Source organism: Accipiter gentilis, chromosome 21 (assembly GCF_929443795.1).
Source record: "Accipiter gentilis chromosome 21, bAccGen1.1, whole genome shotgun sequence".
In the NCBI taxonomy this organism is placed as follows: Eukaryota; Metazoa; Chordata; class Aves; order Accipitriformes; family Accipitridae; genus Astur; species Astur gentilis.
In genome coordinates, this window is record NC_064900.1 from 1,240,659 (window position 1) to 1,256,506 (window position 15,848).

General features: G+C 53.7%; 1 protein-coding gene across 1 annotated transcript; it reads left to right on the plus strand.

The window, feature by feature from the left end:
- The first annotated feature begins 1,478 nt into the window (after window positions 1-1,478).
- On the plus strand, window positions 1,479-15,671 carry ACRBP (acrosin binding protein). Its single transcript, XM_049824957.1, is given in 10 exon segments — window positions 1,479-1,759; window positions 4,577-4,671; window positions 4,791-4,899; window positions 5,027-5,444; window positions 13,673-13,805; window positions 14,029-14,208; window positions 14,287-14,454; window positions 14,527-14,613; window positions 15,471-15,530; window positions 15,532-15,671. Coding segments are annotated over 10 exon segments (1,518 nt in total). The 5' UTR covers window positions 1,479-1,563; the 3' UTR covers window positions 15,604-15,671.
- The last annotated feature ends 177 nt before the right edge of the window (window positions 15,672-15,848 follow it).

Below are 15,848 nucleotides of genomic sequence, written 5' to 3' on the forward strand. Positions count from 1 at the left end.
TCTGGGCACCTCCGTGCTGGTGGTCCCAAAGCCTCTTTTGCCGGCACCATTCCCGGTTTTTCCTGAGAAGGCTTTACCACGCGGAGAGAGGCACTCGGGATGCCCGTGCCAGAGGCAGGAGAAGACCACCCGGTGCTCCCGAGACTCGCTGGGGGTTCAGAAAGTGGCACGGCTGCCCAGGTGAGACCAAACCAGCTTCCCACCACGTCCCGAAGCAAGCCGGTGCTGGGATGCTCCCTGGGGAGATGTGGGGTGCGTCTCCATCCCCTGCGGGCGGAACAGATTTTTTATCCCCTTTCCCCCGCAGAAGAGCACAAAAACACTTTGGGGTGCAAGGTACCCCAAAGGTACCGCTTTTGGGGTACCCTCAGCCCGGGAGTAGCCTGACAAGGCGTCAAACGCTGTTGCGGGTTGTTGCCAGCCACTGTCGTGTCCCGGAGCAGGGGGCTAAAAAAAAAAAAATACAACCCAAAAAAAGCAGGTTGGCTCGCACTCCTCCTGCTTGCCTTGTTCCCACGGCCCCGGCTTCTTCCTTCCTGGTGGGACACCCACCTTCCCTGGCGAGCCCGTGCCTCGGCTCCCCTCCGCTGCTCCCCCCGTGTCCCCCGGCACCCCGACTGTGATGCCATCCCCTGCCCATTCCGCCCCGCCAGGGCTGCCCTGCTGGGCCCGAGGGCAGACATGGCCAGGTTGCCCTGCCTGATGGGTGAGAGACACCTGCCCGTGGCCACCAACCGCCCTCCCGGGGCTACCTCAGGGGCTGCTGAGCACGGGGGGGGGGGGGAGGCTGGTGAGGAGGGGGCCCGGCTGGAGGGGATGGAGGGGATGGAGGGACGTCCCTGTGGAGCGTGGTGCAGGGGACGGCTCGCAGGGGCGGGCAGAGGGGCCTACCAGGTGGGTGAGGCTGGTGTTTTGGGGTGGGGGGGGGACAAAAAAAAAAAAAATCCCTCCCCCAAACCAAGCCCAAACAACTGTCACTCAACCCACAAAAAAATCCCCCAACTTTTAATTTTTTTCTTTTTTTCCTTTTTTTCTTTTTTTCCTCTCTTTTCTTCTTTCTTCTTGTTTTTCTTCTTTTTCTTTTTTATTTTTACATTTTTCTTTTTTCTTCTTTTTCTTTTTGAATTTTTTCTTTCTTTTTTTAATTTTAGTTTTTTCTTTTAATTTTTATATGTTTTCTTTTTCTTCATTTTTCTTTTCCTTTTCTCTTTTTCTTTATCCTTTTTTCTTCTTATTTTCCTTTTTTCTTTATCCTTTTTTCTTTTCTTCTTATTGTCCTTTTTTCTCTTTTTGATTCTTTTTTATCTTTTTTTTTTTTCTTTTTTCTCTTTTTTTTTCTCTTCTTATTTTTTCCCTGCCTTTTCATTCTTCCCCCCTCCCCGCCTTTTGCCCCAGAGCTCCCGGTTCCCCCAGGGCCCTGCAAGCATAGGCGATGGAGGGAGACCTCAGGCCAGCTCACCCCCGTGCCCCACCAGCTTCTCCTTCACTTCCACCGGCCGCTTGCTCCCGTTAAGGAGGGTTAACCGTTCTCTGCCTTCTCCCCCAGGGCTGCTGACCTTGCTGATGTCCTCTGTCGCTCCGCCGGTGCCTCCCGCTCCGGGCAGCCCCCTGTCAGACAGGGAGTACCAGCTCTTCTTTGCCAGCCTGCAGCCCCCCTGGAAGGCAGAGCTGTCCTGCCGGCTGCGCCAGGCGCGCGGCTGCCTCAGCCCCGCCGTCCTGCCGCGGGACCAGGAGGAGAACCACGGCCGCGTCCCCGGAGGTAGGGGCATCGGAGGCGGGCAGCGCTCCAGCTGGAGCGGTGCCGGCCGTTTCTCTGCCCCAAAACGCCCGCAGGACGGCGGGACCGGTGGTGGGATGAGGCCGTTTGGGGGTCTCGAGCCCAAAGTTCGGCTTGGAGCCGGACGGAGCACCCCGGCTTTGTGCGAGGGAGTTGGGCTTTGCCGCCTCTCTGGGCACCCCTTCCAGTGCTGCACCGCTTTCCTGGAGAAAAAAAGCTTTTCCTAACGGCCAGCCCTAACCTCCCACGCAGGAACTGGGAGTTTTTTCCCTCTTGCGCTGTCCGGCGCCACCAAGAAGAGTTTGACTCTGTCATCTTGTAGCTTTCCTTCAGGTCCTCGCGGGCTGCCATTAACTCACCTCCCCGTCTCCTCTTCACCCAGCTGAGCTGCCCCGGCCTCTCTTCGCGGGTCACGGGCCGAAAGCCGTGGCCGCTTCGGCGGCCCTTCGCTGAGCTCTTTGCTTTCTCCGCATCTCCCTTGGTAGGGTGGCGGGGGGGAAAAAAAAAAACGGCCACAGTTTTCTGAAGCTCATCATCTCTTCCTAACAGTTCATCGTACGACTCGACTGGCTCCTTCCAGCTTGATCTGGGGTTTAATGCAGAAACTTGGCTCACGGGCTCTCATGGGCCTTTAAGAAAGCTTGAGCTGATAAGCTGCTTTTTTTAAGTGTTTAACATTTCAGGAGCCAAGAAACATCCCAGTTCAGAAAGCGCCATAGCAACAGCACCCTTTAAATCTCTGCAGTCATACTTTCCCTGCACCCCTGCATCAGAGAATTTAAGTGGCATAATTATATCTGCGCAGCTGAAAAACTTGGGACTACTTCTGTTGTATTTTTCTTCAGAGGAAAAAAAATAGGACCAATTTTCTCATAAAAAAATATGTCTTTATATTTAGCTATGAACGTCAATGAACTGAATGATCAGCCAACTCTGCTTATTTGGACTGCAGCTTGAGGGCAACTATTTCTTGCTTGTTTCTGCAGCTGTGTCAGGGGAACGGGTCCCACCCAACATCACCAGACCCAGGGATGGGTCCTGGGCTGCTCCCTCGCTCGCGGGTACCTGCAACCCACCATGCCGTGGCACTAGGTGCCCCCGGGGGCTGTCCCCGGTTCCTCTCCCAGTGATGCCCAGTGCCCTGGCACTGCTCTCTGCCGTATCCCACCACTCTCCCGCTGCTGCTGCCTTCGGAGGCTCAGCTGCCAAGAGCAGGAGCATCTGGGAATGGCAGGAGATGGGACAGTTTTGCAGGATGCCCTCTTTTCCGGCTTCTCCTCCGTCCGGCAGACTTTATTTGCCTCTGTGTTCCCTTTTTTCCAGTTTTGGGGCTATTTTGGCAGGTGTCGCAGGCAGGCTGAGAGGCCGAGCGGACGCGGCACAGCACGTGCCCTCCCGTGTTTTGCCTCTACTGTCCTCACGGACAAATGGCAGTGCTGTCTACGTCCAAATATGCACGAGCATTAATTGTGCCTCTTCAGGCGTGGTGCTGAGGAAAGCAGTTACCTTGCGTTTTAAACAAGGGAAGCCTACGCGTAGCCTTTCCACACTCTTTGGTGTGGAATCTGAGAGTCAGGAGGATGCTTCCTGATGAGCGTATGCAAATATCTTGGCTGGCTCCATCTTTTGGTGATGATGTAATTGTCAATTAATTGCCTGCCCCTCTCCATGCTGGGAGGTCCTGTGGATGGAGCTGGCCATGAAGCCCAAAGGGATTCCTTCCTTTGCAAGCAGTGGCCGTGCGATGGAGCGTAACTCTGCGGCTCCCAGTCTGCGAGCACGGGCGTTGCGCTGGCCGAGTCCCTGTCCCCCACGTTCTGGAGGGATTTCACGGGGCATCGCCAAAGGACAGGGTGGGGAACTGGCGTGTTCCCTATAAGTTGGGCATTTTTCTGGGCTGGGATCCTGGTAGATACCTGAAATTCTGCTTTTGCCGGTGAATCCGCACGCTCGGCACAAGAGAAGAAGCGCGTACAGCGTAAAAGATGGTGTACAAGCAACTAACGGGAAGGCGGTGCGATTTCACTGCTAACCCCCTCCATCTCGGCCAAGCGCTTGACCCGCTTGGTGCGTGCAAAGAGCTGGCTGTGCTATAGCTGGGGCAGGCACTCGTAGAGCAGGGGCAGCACGAGATTACCCCTCTCCCCAAACCTCCCAGGGTTTTTGGCTTTCCTGCATGGCTTTGGCTATCCTGTGATCGCTGCGGGAGGAGCTGCAGCTTTTGAGCCTGTAGCGTCGGCAGCGCTGGGCAAGACTACGGCGCACGTGTGTGCGGGCACAGGCTTTGCCGGCAGCATCTCAGTCCTGTGGACTTTCCTCCATCCCCTGCACGGCTGGAATCGATGTCAAAATATTTTGCCCTGAAGAGGTTGTCTCCTTTGGTGTTCCCAGGCCCGGTCTGGCCATCTTTTTAACCCACCACATCGCTGCTTTTTTTTTTTTTTTTTTTTTTAAACTCTTCAGGGACTAATAACAGAGTCCTCATCAGATCCTAGAAACCAGAAGTTTGAGTCTCTGTAAAAGGGAAGATAACTGTGTGAAAAAGGGCAGAAGACTGAACTGAAACCCTGGGTGGTTTGGAGGGAAAGTACGCGTGGCGCCCGAGATCGGGAGCTGTAACAGCACAAGGCTGCGATCTCCTCCTGGGGACAGACAGCTTTGACTTGCCCTTCAACCACAAGCCGCTCTGAAAACAGCCATCGGAGAGGTCCCCGACTCTTGTTGCACCCGGGCCAAGGGGGCAGATGCCAAAACTTGCGGCCTGGCCCCATCCTGCGTCTCTCCCTCACCCCTCTCCAGGGCCAGTCTGCACTGACGTCCCAGAGGCACCGTGGTTTCAGACCTTCTGCCAGTTCGCCCAGTACCGCTGCTTCAAACGCCAGTTCTACGCCAAGGTGGGGAGCAGGATTTGGGACAGGGAGGGGGGGAAGCATCTCTTGGGAGATGGAAGCGGTGAGGAGGAAGGGAAGGTAACACAGCGGGACTCACGTTTCTCCCTCTCTCCTCCGCTCAGCGTATCCCGTGTCCGAGTTCGTCTCCTCCGAAAAACCTTCTCCTCCCGACGGAGCAGCCCCACGTTGTGGTCTTCTGGACAAGGGGCAAAAGCCCCCCTACGGAAGAAGGTACGGCTGCACCGAGCGGCGCTGGGTGCCCCTGCTTGCCCGTTGATCTCCCGTAGCTACTCTCCCCCCCCCCCCCCCCAGCAGCTTGCTGGCTGGCCTCAGCCCCCCCGTCCCACTCTCTCCCCAGCTCCGGGGCAGGCTTCTCTCTTGCCCGCCGATGCCCTGCTGCGCGCCAACGTGGATGCTCTCCTGAAGTACTCCTACGTGCTGTCGGGTCAGAAACCGGTGCCGAAGAATCTCCCCCTGCCCACCCCGGGGGTGCCGAGACCCCCGCAGGGCAGGGGGCTGCCTGTGCTCCCACCGACCCTGCCGGTGCCGGCTGCCCCTGCCTCCTCTCCTCCCGGGCTGGGATTCCCTGCCCAGGCGGAGCAAACCTGGGAGCAACGCCTGCGGAACAGCGTCTGGCAGCTGATCCGCTTGGCCCTCTCCTTGGAGACGTCCCTGGGCACCGAGGGCTCTTCTCCGGGCTCCAGCAGCAAGTCAGACCCAGGGAGCACGTCAGGGAGCACCGAGGAGGGGGTGCAGGATACGGCCCCCCCCGGCAGGTGAGGGGAAGACCGGTGCGGGGCTGCCCTCACGCGCACCGGCCGGTAGCCCCGCGGCATCCGTGTCCCTGCCCCGAGCAGCTGGCAAGGTTTTCTGGAGCAAGCCGTCCCGTACGGAGCAGGAATGTACCTGGGGAGCCCCTCAGACACCCCCCGGCCCAGCACAGAGCGAGCAGGGAGAGGGTGACCCAGCACCGCTAGTGCCTGACGAAGTTACTGTCCCTGTGTCCCGAGCAAAGTGCATTTAGGCTGGGCTTTAGCCATAGGCAGGGCTTTATCCCACGCACGTGTATCCCCGCGCTGCGGCCATCTGCAGCGTGCCGTCACCTCTCCGCTCGTCCTCCTCCCAACTCGCGTCTCCCGGGAATCCGGACGACCTGCAGAAATAGTTTCCTTGAGAACACAGGTCCTTGGGACGCTGGAGTAAACGCGTGTCCCGCCGTGCTCCTCTCCTCTCTGCATGCAATGTGAAGCAGACGTTTCCTAAAATAGTCTGACCTGAGGAGCGCTCCGAGGAGTGCTCCAACCTCACCCAGGTAGAGCAAAAGCAGCCCTGGGCTGGGAAACAGCGCCGGGAACACAGAGCCTTGCTCCTGGCCGCGCTGGACCGCTCCGTCTCCGCGAGCACGTGCACCTCTCCGCACTCCGGATCCGTGCACTGCTCTTCCCGGGGGGTTGCTGGTTCCCGGTTCTGGCTTTGAAAGCAGCCGCGTGCCTGTTCAGCACAGGGCCCTGCGACAGTCCGGCTTGCCGCAATCCTTTTACACGCCCGCCTTAGTTCCTCTGGCCTAGGGATGCTTTAGGGGCTTGTCGAGCATCTTGAGCTCTTCTCAGCTGATCTGCCAGGATCCTTTCACCTCTGTCCTCAGGCAGCTGGGGCTGGGGAGCCCAGACAGAAATAGACCTGCGAAAGGATGGTATGTTTTCACTCACATCTACTTTTCGATCCTTCAGGACTTTGTGACTGGGGACCGCTTGCTTTGCCTGAGGTGCGAAGATTGTTTTGCTTGCCAAGAGCAAAAAATATGCTGTCTAGATGTGGTTTTCATGGAGAAGTTATTTTGGCTTTGCTCTGTTGCCGGCTAGTGCTGTTCTTGTAAGCGCACAGGTTTTGTGCATGATTGCACATCTGTGGTTTCTATCAAAAACGCTGCGTACTGTACAGTCGAGCCAGAGATCCCACTTCTGCATGTAAAAATGAATTGCATCGTGTTGTTAAAAGCTATAACTGTTCTCTTGCAAGGCTGTAACTTATGTCATCCTCCTTCCTAATATTGTAGGAGGCTTTTACTGCCTGGCAAATTTTTCCTGGTGTATGTACTCTAAGGCAAAATTCTGTTTCATTGAGGACCTGTTCGTTTTCCCTGCCTCTGAAATTGAGCCTTGCTCTGATTTAGTTACATTGGGATTATTGAGGGACTGCCGTGATTGCAGATGACACTCGCTATTCTGCTGCAGAGTTTCTCAAAGACACTAATGCTGACTCTGTGCCTGTAACCCGGCAGCCGAGCCCCATCAATCATGCTAAGCAAAGCTTAAACTCGAGTGAGGATAAAAAGGCGAGATAGACCGCGCCTGTCAGCTTTGCTGCTCGCCACATCCCGCCTCCTCTCCAAGGGACTTCAGAACACGAGGGGCAAAAGGCTTTGAGGCATTTCCATTCCAGCAAGGGGAGCAGTGCTGGGTGGCACCGGTCGGTCGGTGTGCACAGGTACCGTTCAGCGTCTGGTTTAAACACAAGGTACGCGCGGTCGTGACGGGCACGGAATCCAGAGCTGCGTGTCTTCCCTAGGGTCTTATGTCCAGCGGGACATCCATCCCTTCTCGCTCACCCCTGCTTGTGGCAGCTCTACCAGCTTCCATAGTACCTGACGAAGCTAGCTGTGATCTTTAGAGAGAGACAGGACAAAGGTAGTAATGTAACAAGGTGAAGAACTTGCAGCACGCTTTTGTGGTGTTTCTGCTAGCAGTGAATCATTATGGGGGGGGGAAAAAATGTCTCTTATTGCACTTATTTTCAATTTTTAGTCCTTATTATGCTTTCTGCCCCATGATTAAAGAGCCATTTATTTCCCAGCGTTTCTTCTTCTCTAACTTACCTATATACCACAATTCAGTCTCGCAATAAGCTAAAGAGAGCTCTGCAGCTCTTACGTTATAAAGCCCGCACAACTCTCATTTTCTGCGGCAATTTTCAGTGTCCCTTTAAAACATCCACACGCTCCAGCTCTGCGTGCACCATTCAGCGACGGGTTTCAGCAGTTGGGTACACAGAAGGAGGTCAACCTCCCTTCCCTTCCCTGCTCTTCTGTTTGCACACGAGAATTGCATTTGCCCTTTTTTTCCAGGGCTTCCCGCTGTTGCGTTGTTTGTCCGCTATAACCCCTACACCCCTTTCGGCGTCACGGCTATCCCGGATACAGATCCCATCCCGCCGGTATTCACGTGTGGATGCTCGCGCTTCACACGAGCCCAGCTTCCCAGCAAGGCTGAGCTGAGCCCTCCCAGCGGCTGCACCCTCCTCCTCCTCCTGCTTTACTCCTCCAAACGGTCCTCGTGGTGCTTACGTCCTTCACCACCGGCAGCTTTAATTTTAAGATCAGGCCCTTTGTTAAAAATGCTATCCCCAGGAAAAAAAAAAAAAAAAACCAACCCCAAACCAACTCTTTTTGAATTCTCATTACCCCTTTGTAATTACCTTTTTTAGCCTGTGTCTGGTGGTGAGGGATGGGACTCGCTCCCCTGACATTTCTCAGCTGCTTTCAGGAACTAGCTGTCACTTGGGGATTATGTAGAGGTATCTTTTGGACTTTCAGTGAGGCCAGGACCCAATTTAGTGTCTCCATATCGCTACCGTGCACGACTAGCTGTGAAAGGGGAGCCGTGACAAGCCAGGTTGTCTTCTTGCCACCAGGCTAGAAGTTCACACGCTCCCAGACTTTTGGGACTCTCAAAGCAGCGGTCTTTCAGTGTCCCGGGGGGGCAGAGGTAAAAGGCTGCAATATCGTGCGGGTCAGCAGGAGAGATATATTTACAAAATACAGGTTTTTGCACCATCTGTGCCCTCCGAGCCCTTGGGCAGGTGTTAGGTTCTTGTTCTCCCAATAGCTCCTGCCTTGGGTTACCCGCCGGGTTTGGTCTGTCCAGGTACCGAGCCAGCCTGCCTGCCTTCTTGGCACACTGTCCTGGTTTCGGCTGGGATAGAGTTAATTTTCTTCTTAGTAGCTGGTACAGTGTGTTTTGGATTTAGTGTGAGAATAATGTTGATAACACACTGATGGTTTAGTTGTTGCTAAGTAGTGCTTATTCCAAGCTAAGGATTTTTCAGTTCCCCACGCTCTGCCAACAAGCAGGTGTACAAGCAGCTGGGAGGGAGCATGGCCGGCACGGCTGACCCCAACTAGCCAAAGGGATATTCCATGCCATAGAATGTCATGCTCGGTATATAAACTGGGGGGGAATTGGCCGGGAGGGGCGGATCGCTGCTTGGGCATCGGTCAGCAGGTGGTGAGCAATTGCGTTGTGCATCACTTGTCTTTTCTTGGTTTTTTTTCTCTCTCTTTTTTTTTTTTTTGTTATATTCGTTTTCATTACTATTATTATTATTATTATTATTATATTTTTTTATTATTGCCATATTTTATTTTACTTTTTAGTTATTAAACCTTTCTTATCTCAATCCATGATGGGGGGGGGGGCTTCTGATTCTCTCCCCCATCCCACTGGGTCGGCGGGGAGTGAGCGAGTGGCTGCGTGGTGCTTAGCTGCTGGGCTGAGATCACTTGTACTTTCTGAAGCTGTTAAGAGTGGTTTTTCCCTTAGCGGTTTTAGTTTCCTGTGGCAAGCCCCCTAAATCAGAAGTTACCAAGTGCTGGAAAGCTGCTGTTTGCTCCTTATCTTCCTTTCTGCTTGCCTCAGGTATTCACTCCACCTCACACAGCCAGCCAGTATCTGGGAGGTTCAGCAGCTGAAAGTTAATGGCCCAAATCCTCGTCACTGCGCCGAGGGAGAGGTGGATGTTGTTAACCAGCACGCCTAGAGATACCACTGGAGTAGGCTCTGTGTGTGTCGCTCCATGGCTTGAGATGATAAAGCAAGATAGGCTTTTATCTGAAGTTTTCTCCTTTTGCCTTTGGGCAACTACTGATCTTGGCCCACAGATTCTTCTTAATTATATTTTTTCACATTCCCTTTGAAACATTGCCTCCCAGTACCCGTTAGGCTTTTTCCAGGGCAGCAGTTAGGACATTAACGTGCAGAGGGAGGGATCTGCGTTCGGAAATGGCTTTAGACAGACCCATCGCTTTCCCTGGTGCACGGTGAAACTTCTGCACGCCCACAGACAGCTCAGCAGCGTGCCAACGAGTGCAGGGGCCCAGCACCAGTCTGTACCATTTGCCTCTGAGACCTCCGTGATGGGACACAAAGCCCACGCACTGCCCTAAGGCAGCAGCAGCGGGAGAGTGGCTGGACGCACCCAAGAGCGGTGCCAGGACACTGGGAATCACTGGGAGAGGAACCAGGGACACGGCATGGTGGGTTGCAGGTGCCCGCAAGCGAGGGAGCAGCCCAGGACCCATCCCTGGGTCTGGTGGTGCAGGATGGGACCCGTTCCCCTGACACCTCCCAGCTGCTTTCAGGATCTCGCCGTCCCTTGGGGATGATGTAAGTGTATCTTACCCAGAGGTGGTAAACCAAGTCATAAATTTGCAGCTGTGGGGCCAGAAAGCCTCACAGCAGAGATGGAGAGCCGAGATAGAGGAGGAAACGAGCGTGGCAGAGCGCGCAACAGAATTTCTCGGTACCCTCAGGCTGATGGCACAACCGGTGGTTTCCTGGGTGAGGGAGCGGATGTCAGGGACACGGTTCGCGCGCATCCGCACACACGGCCGACAGCAAAGCGCTGGTAGGGATGTGAGGGTTTTTTGATCCGCATGAGCCGATCGTATCTAACGTGGTCTGTAATTCTGAAGTTTGTGGTGCAGCAGAGGCTCCTGCCCACATCTTACTTTGTGTCTGTTCTGAACAAGTAGGTCATTAACGCTCAGCAGATGTTTTATTGCTACTTATGAAAGCACTCTTTTTAGAGAAGTTCCCTTTTACTGCCTTTTTTTGCCTGTAATCCTCTATTTGCATCTTGTTCAGGCTGCACTTGTTGGACCAGTACATGTGTTGAAGAAAGCAAAGGCTGTTAAACCCATTTGTTAGCAGTTGCTTTCTAAACCTCAGGTTGTTATTTATTTGCTATTTTTAAAAAAGTACAGCAAGCTGGACAGTTTTCTTCTTTTTTCTACCTCCGTGATGAAAACACCAGAGCTATTCATATCATTTTTAATTACTGTTAATGTGCCTCTCGCTTTACTGGCTTGATCATCCTGGTGTGATGAAGAAGCAATCAAATCACAATGTGCCACTGGAATAACAAGCAAGTAGTGGAACACTAGCCAATAATGACATATTTGTGGATAATTTTTTTCAGATAAGTTTGGAGAATAATATCAGGGCCGTTAATTGAAATCTGTGAGTCCCATCAAGGTGACCCAGCCAGTTTACCAGCTCTTGAAGGCAAAGATCCAACTGTGCCTAAACATCTGAGTGGAGACAAGAACTCCCTTCGGCCGTCACAGATTTGTCGGCAAAGTGGACCAAACAGTTGTTCTCCTGGGCTAGAACTGCTTGAGAAAGAGATCGTCCGTGTTAGGTAATCCCCACACAAAAAGCAATCCTTTACGGAAGAGAAATGCTAGGTGTGCCTTGGGGGCTGTCACGGGTCCTTCTCTCAGCGGTGTCCAGCTCCCAGTCACAGAAAAATGCTGGAGGGTTGAATCAAACAACCTTAGAGAAGATTTTAGAGTGGGATGAGCACAGACTTTTTGCTCTAAATTTAAAATTTCCTATTCTTGGTATCCTAAATGGTCTGAATGTTTACAGAGGAAATAAAAAAAAAAAACAAAAAAAAACAAAAAAAACAAATAGAAAGGATTATGTGGAGCCATGGGATGGAGGAGTGGACACGAGGGATCTTACAGCTTCTGGAAGTGCTTTCTGCAGGGTAGGTAGGCTTTGTTTCTTCTTTTTTACTAGCACATTTTAATTCTTTCCAGCTTTGCCTGAAAGGGTTGGTGTCTGTCACTGCTGTCCTCAGTTCACGTTCTTTTGTTTTCTCTGAACTCGGACCTTCCCTCCACGAACCTCTAACCGGGCTGGTGACACTGTGGTGCATTGCAGTAAGAGACCCACAGGCTTGCAAGACGTAGATTTCCAGGTTTTCAGCTGTCCTCAGTTTTTCAGTGGACGTGGTTATGTGCTGTGGGTCGGCACCACGGTAATTTGTTCAGATGTCTGTATTCACAGAATACGATTTGCAGCCTGTCCGCAGCGCAGTACAGGCGGTGTGGGGAAGGAACGTCTTTGCTTGCCCTGATGCAGGCTAGAGCAGCATCTGCTGCGCCGTGATAAGACAAGTTTGACTGTAATGCCTTTAAAAAAAAATCTAGCGCTCATATTTTCTGTGACTAAGGTTTCCCAGGTTCTCTTGCAGTATCTAAGTGAGAGAGATACCTTCAGAGATCTTGACATGCTCGTTTGCCACTGGTTAGCGTGAACTGTTTGGGTACAGGATCACTCGTGTCTGACCCGCTGCAAGCCCCTTCATCCGTGGGCCCAGGGATCTATTAAGGAGGTGCACAGAACTTCTTTCGGTTAGTAGCCCTAACGCTCACCCATGTTCTTCTATGTGAGCGCACATCCAAACCCAGTGCCAACGCCAAGCATCTGCATGATCCTGTACATACGGCGGGTGTATGATTCTCACGCGTCCGTGGTCCTGTGAACACCAAACGTTCCTTACAGCTTGATTTCTTCGCACACCGTGTAATCACAAGAGCGGGGAGGTTGATCTCTTTTAGCCTTCAGGCCTGGCAATTGCTCCGATGACTCACCCTGGCTTTCCTGCTCAGCACAGGACGGGAAGCCATGCCTGGCCAGCCCGGAGGGAAAAACACTATCGTGTGGCTGAGCTAGAAACCCTCCTCCTAAGAGAAATCTGGGATAACTTTTCGGAGTCTCCAAGCTGCGGAGAAACCACCCCGTCAGCTGCTCCCATGCTAAACACCTTTCGTGTCAGGAACACGTAGATAATTTCTGGTTTGAATGGATTTCACCCCAAATTCTCGTCACCAAAAGCCTGCTGACGAAGAGAGACTTCCAGCTGATCCTCGCCTTGGTAAAAATACTGACGGACTGAGCGGCCACCGGCTGTGTCTTTGCTCAGCTAAGTAAAGCTTTTTTAGCTTCTCGCTCTAGGTGGAAGTTTTCCAGGCCTTAAGAAATCCCATCTTCATGAACTTCCTCCTGGTTCTCCACCTCTTTTTTACCTTTTTCATGCTAATCTGAAGGTCTCCAAGAAGTTTCAGCTACTCTTAGGAAAACTCCGTACCGGTTAGCCCATGCATGGATTGTAACATAAGCAATTGCTGCTCTTATCTTCTTCTTAATTTCTGCCGGATCAAAGTTTGTTTATTTATCACTGGTTTTGTTTCCAGACACAGAAGACAAATATTTAATGAGCATTTTTACCTCTTCTGCATCATTGCTGATAATTGCCACCATCCCTGTCTAATAACAGTTCTGTACCATGTCTACAATTTCTACTGTTCCTAAGAGATGCAAAATATTGTTATTGTCCTTACCCCACTGTCCTTAAATTTTCTACCTCTAGCCCCCCGTGCCGGTTTGGATGAGCAGTTATTAACTCATTGTTACCGATTTTTTCCCCTTTCTGTCAAATGCATTGGCTCAAGCAGGAGGGAGGTTTCATAAGTTACATGCTCCAGACCCAAACGCGGCTGCCCCATGGTCCACACTCAGCAGACCTCTAACAAACATCTCCTTGCTGTGCACTCAGATGGACAAAACTAGGCAGCAGCAGCTGCTGCAGGGCCCCTGGGACCGTTCCTCACGCTGTGCTCCTCGTCCAGTCCCTCTCGCGTGCTCCTGAACGCACACACAAAACCCGTAGCCTCCGTGTTACACCGGCACGTACGGACTCTGCAGATGCCCCCGTTCCTCCGTGCAGTTTGGCCAAGAGTCCAAGGTCTCTTTGGGAAGGGGTTTTTTTTGCTATGCTTTGGGGTTGTTTTTTCCCCCTTTCAGTTTTTAACTAAAGGTCTATCTCCAGCTTGTGACAAGAGATGCGACTTGACTTTCTCTGTCCCTTTCTTTGCCAGCCTTTTAGCCCTGAAGAAGGACGAGGCAGTGATAATCCTGTGCTACGCAATACTGGAGGGAAACTGCCTCTCGTCGGTGGTCACCCAGGCCTGGAAGGAGGTGGAAGAAAGAGTCCTTGGGTTCGGAGATTCGGTAAAGATGCTGGCATCCACCGTTGATCCCCGGTGTGTGCAGGGCTCCCTGCAGTGCTGACCACAACGCTCCAGCGGCCGGAGCTCGTCAGCGCTGTCCTTTCGGGTGCTCCCTCCCAGGAGAAGCTGACCTGGGTGACCAGGGAGGCAAGCTCCAAAACAGGGATATGGGAGCTCCTCGGTCTCCTTCTTCGCCCCTGACGTCCCCGCCGCATCCACCCCAGGTGTGCGACAGCCTTGGGCGGCATCACGCGGACCTGTGCCCTGACTGCGCTTTCTGCTCGCTCAAGAGGGAGCAGTGTCTGAACATCAGAAACCTGAACCGCGTTCACTGCCAGGCAGGCAGCTTCACCGCCTACATCAACCCCCAGATCTTAGCCCAGCACCGGGCTGCGGGCAACGAGGTACCGAGGAGGAGGATGGACTGGGTGGTGGGGAAGGGGAGGAAGAAGCACGGCTCTCTTTATCCCAACCCTTTGCAGACCAGGTCCCCAGAGACCTCGGGGTACTATGGCATGGAGGTTTTCAGAGGGCTGAGGATGGAGTACTGGTGCAGCCGGATTGCCACCCACGGCTGTGAGGACCCTCGTGTGGCCCTCTGGTTGAAGGCAGAGTACGCTGCCTTCCAGGATGGAGATGCCCCGAGCCAGGTGGGTGCCCAGTGGATGCTCCCAGCCCTCCTTCTCCTTTCCTTTCCCTGGCCTTCATTCCCATCTCCACAGATATGCGACTCAGACGGACTTCAGCACCCCAACTACTGCGTGTTCAAGAGCCACCAGTGTCTCCAGCAGAGCCTCTACAACCAGAGGGTGAGGAGCAGCCCGCACTGCCCTTTACACAGCCTTCTCCTGCGTGGCTGGTCGCTCCACAGCCAGCCCCGAGTCCCTGCAGGACTCGCTGGCCCACTGCTTTTCCCTCCGGTAGGACAGAATTGGATGTGGTTTATGGGGGGCAGGGTGGAGAGGTGACAAATAGTGACCCAAGCACAGCTGGCATGTACTTGAGGCGGTGGGATTCGTAAGAGATGGCAGCAGAGACAGCCACTAACGTTGAGGAAGAGGAGCTGTGGGGAGCCTCTCACCCGCCGGGGTATCGCTGTATATCCCTGCATCCACCGGGTGGTAACAGAAACCAAAAACACCAGAGCAGGACAGAAGACTAGCACGTATCTTAGGAAACACACAGTTCAGCTATCATCCTCTCCCTCCCGCTTCACAGCTGGTTCTCCCCTCTTCCTTCTGGTGCCCCATCATCCCAGCGTCCAGGCGCCGGCCGTCATGGGAGTCCGCCGTCCTCGGGGGGGAAGGATGGGCAGCGGTATCAGTCCTGTGAACTCAGTCTCTCCTTGTAGGTGTCTCGCCGCGGCTGCCACAGAAACGAGACGTACCGGGTGCTGAGTGAGGAGGAGGGAGAGGAGGAGGTGCGGCTCTGGCGTCAGAGGTTCCTCGGCCTCACCAAGGGGTGATGCACGGTACCAGGCGGATGCGCGGGAAGCACAGGGCTCCCGATTAGGCTCTCTGGGGCTGTGGTGGGGCAGAGAACCTGGACAGACTTGGACAGCTCTTCCCAGACCCCTTGCTGGCCAGCCAGCTCATGGTGGCCAGATCTCACCTTCCGAGCACCTGCTCTGCCCTGGCGGCAGCGTGAGGGGAGCCTGGCTCAACAGCATTTCACTGTGGCACCTGCTGGAACTCCTCCTGGAAACATTTTCTGCAGCCAAAGGAGCAGCTGAACACCAGAGAAGGCATCAGCCCTGGGAATCTGGATTTAGAGCCACTGGCCCGAGCGTCCTTGTCTGAAATTCCCAGCCATCTTCTCGCCCTTCTGTAGTTCTCCCAAGGATGAGTCCTAACGTATAAAGAGCCCATTCGGCCCACAAAGCTGATTTGCTCCCTTGTGTCTGATGCCGTCGTTCCGTTAGACCCCTCAGTGACCCCCTTCATGCCCGAGGTGGGTCCCCACGCCCCCCTGCTCCGCACCCTGGTGTTTCTCACTCGCTGCAGCCCGTGTGTCCCCCGAGCACAAGGACTCCAGGGTGGCCTCG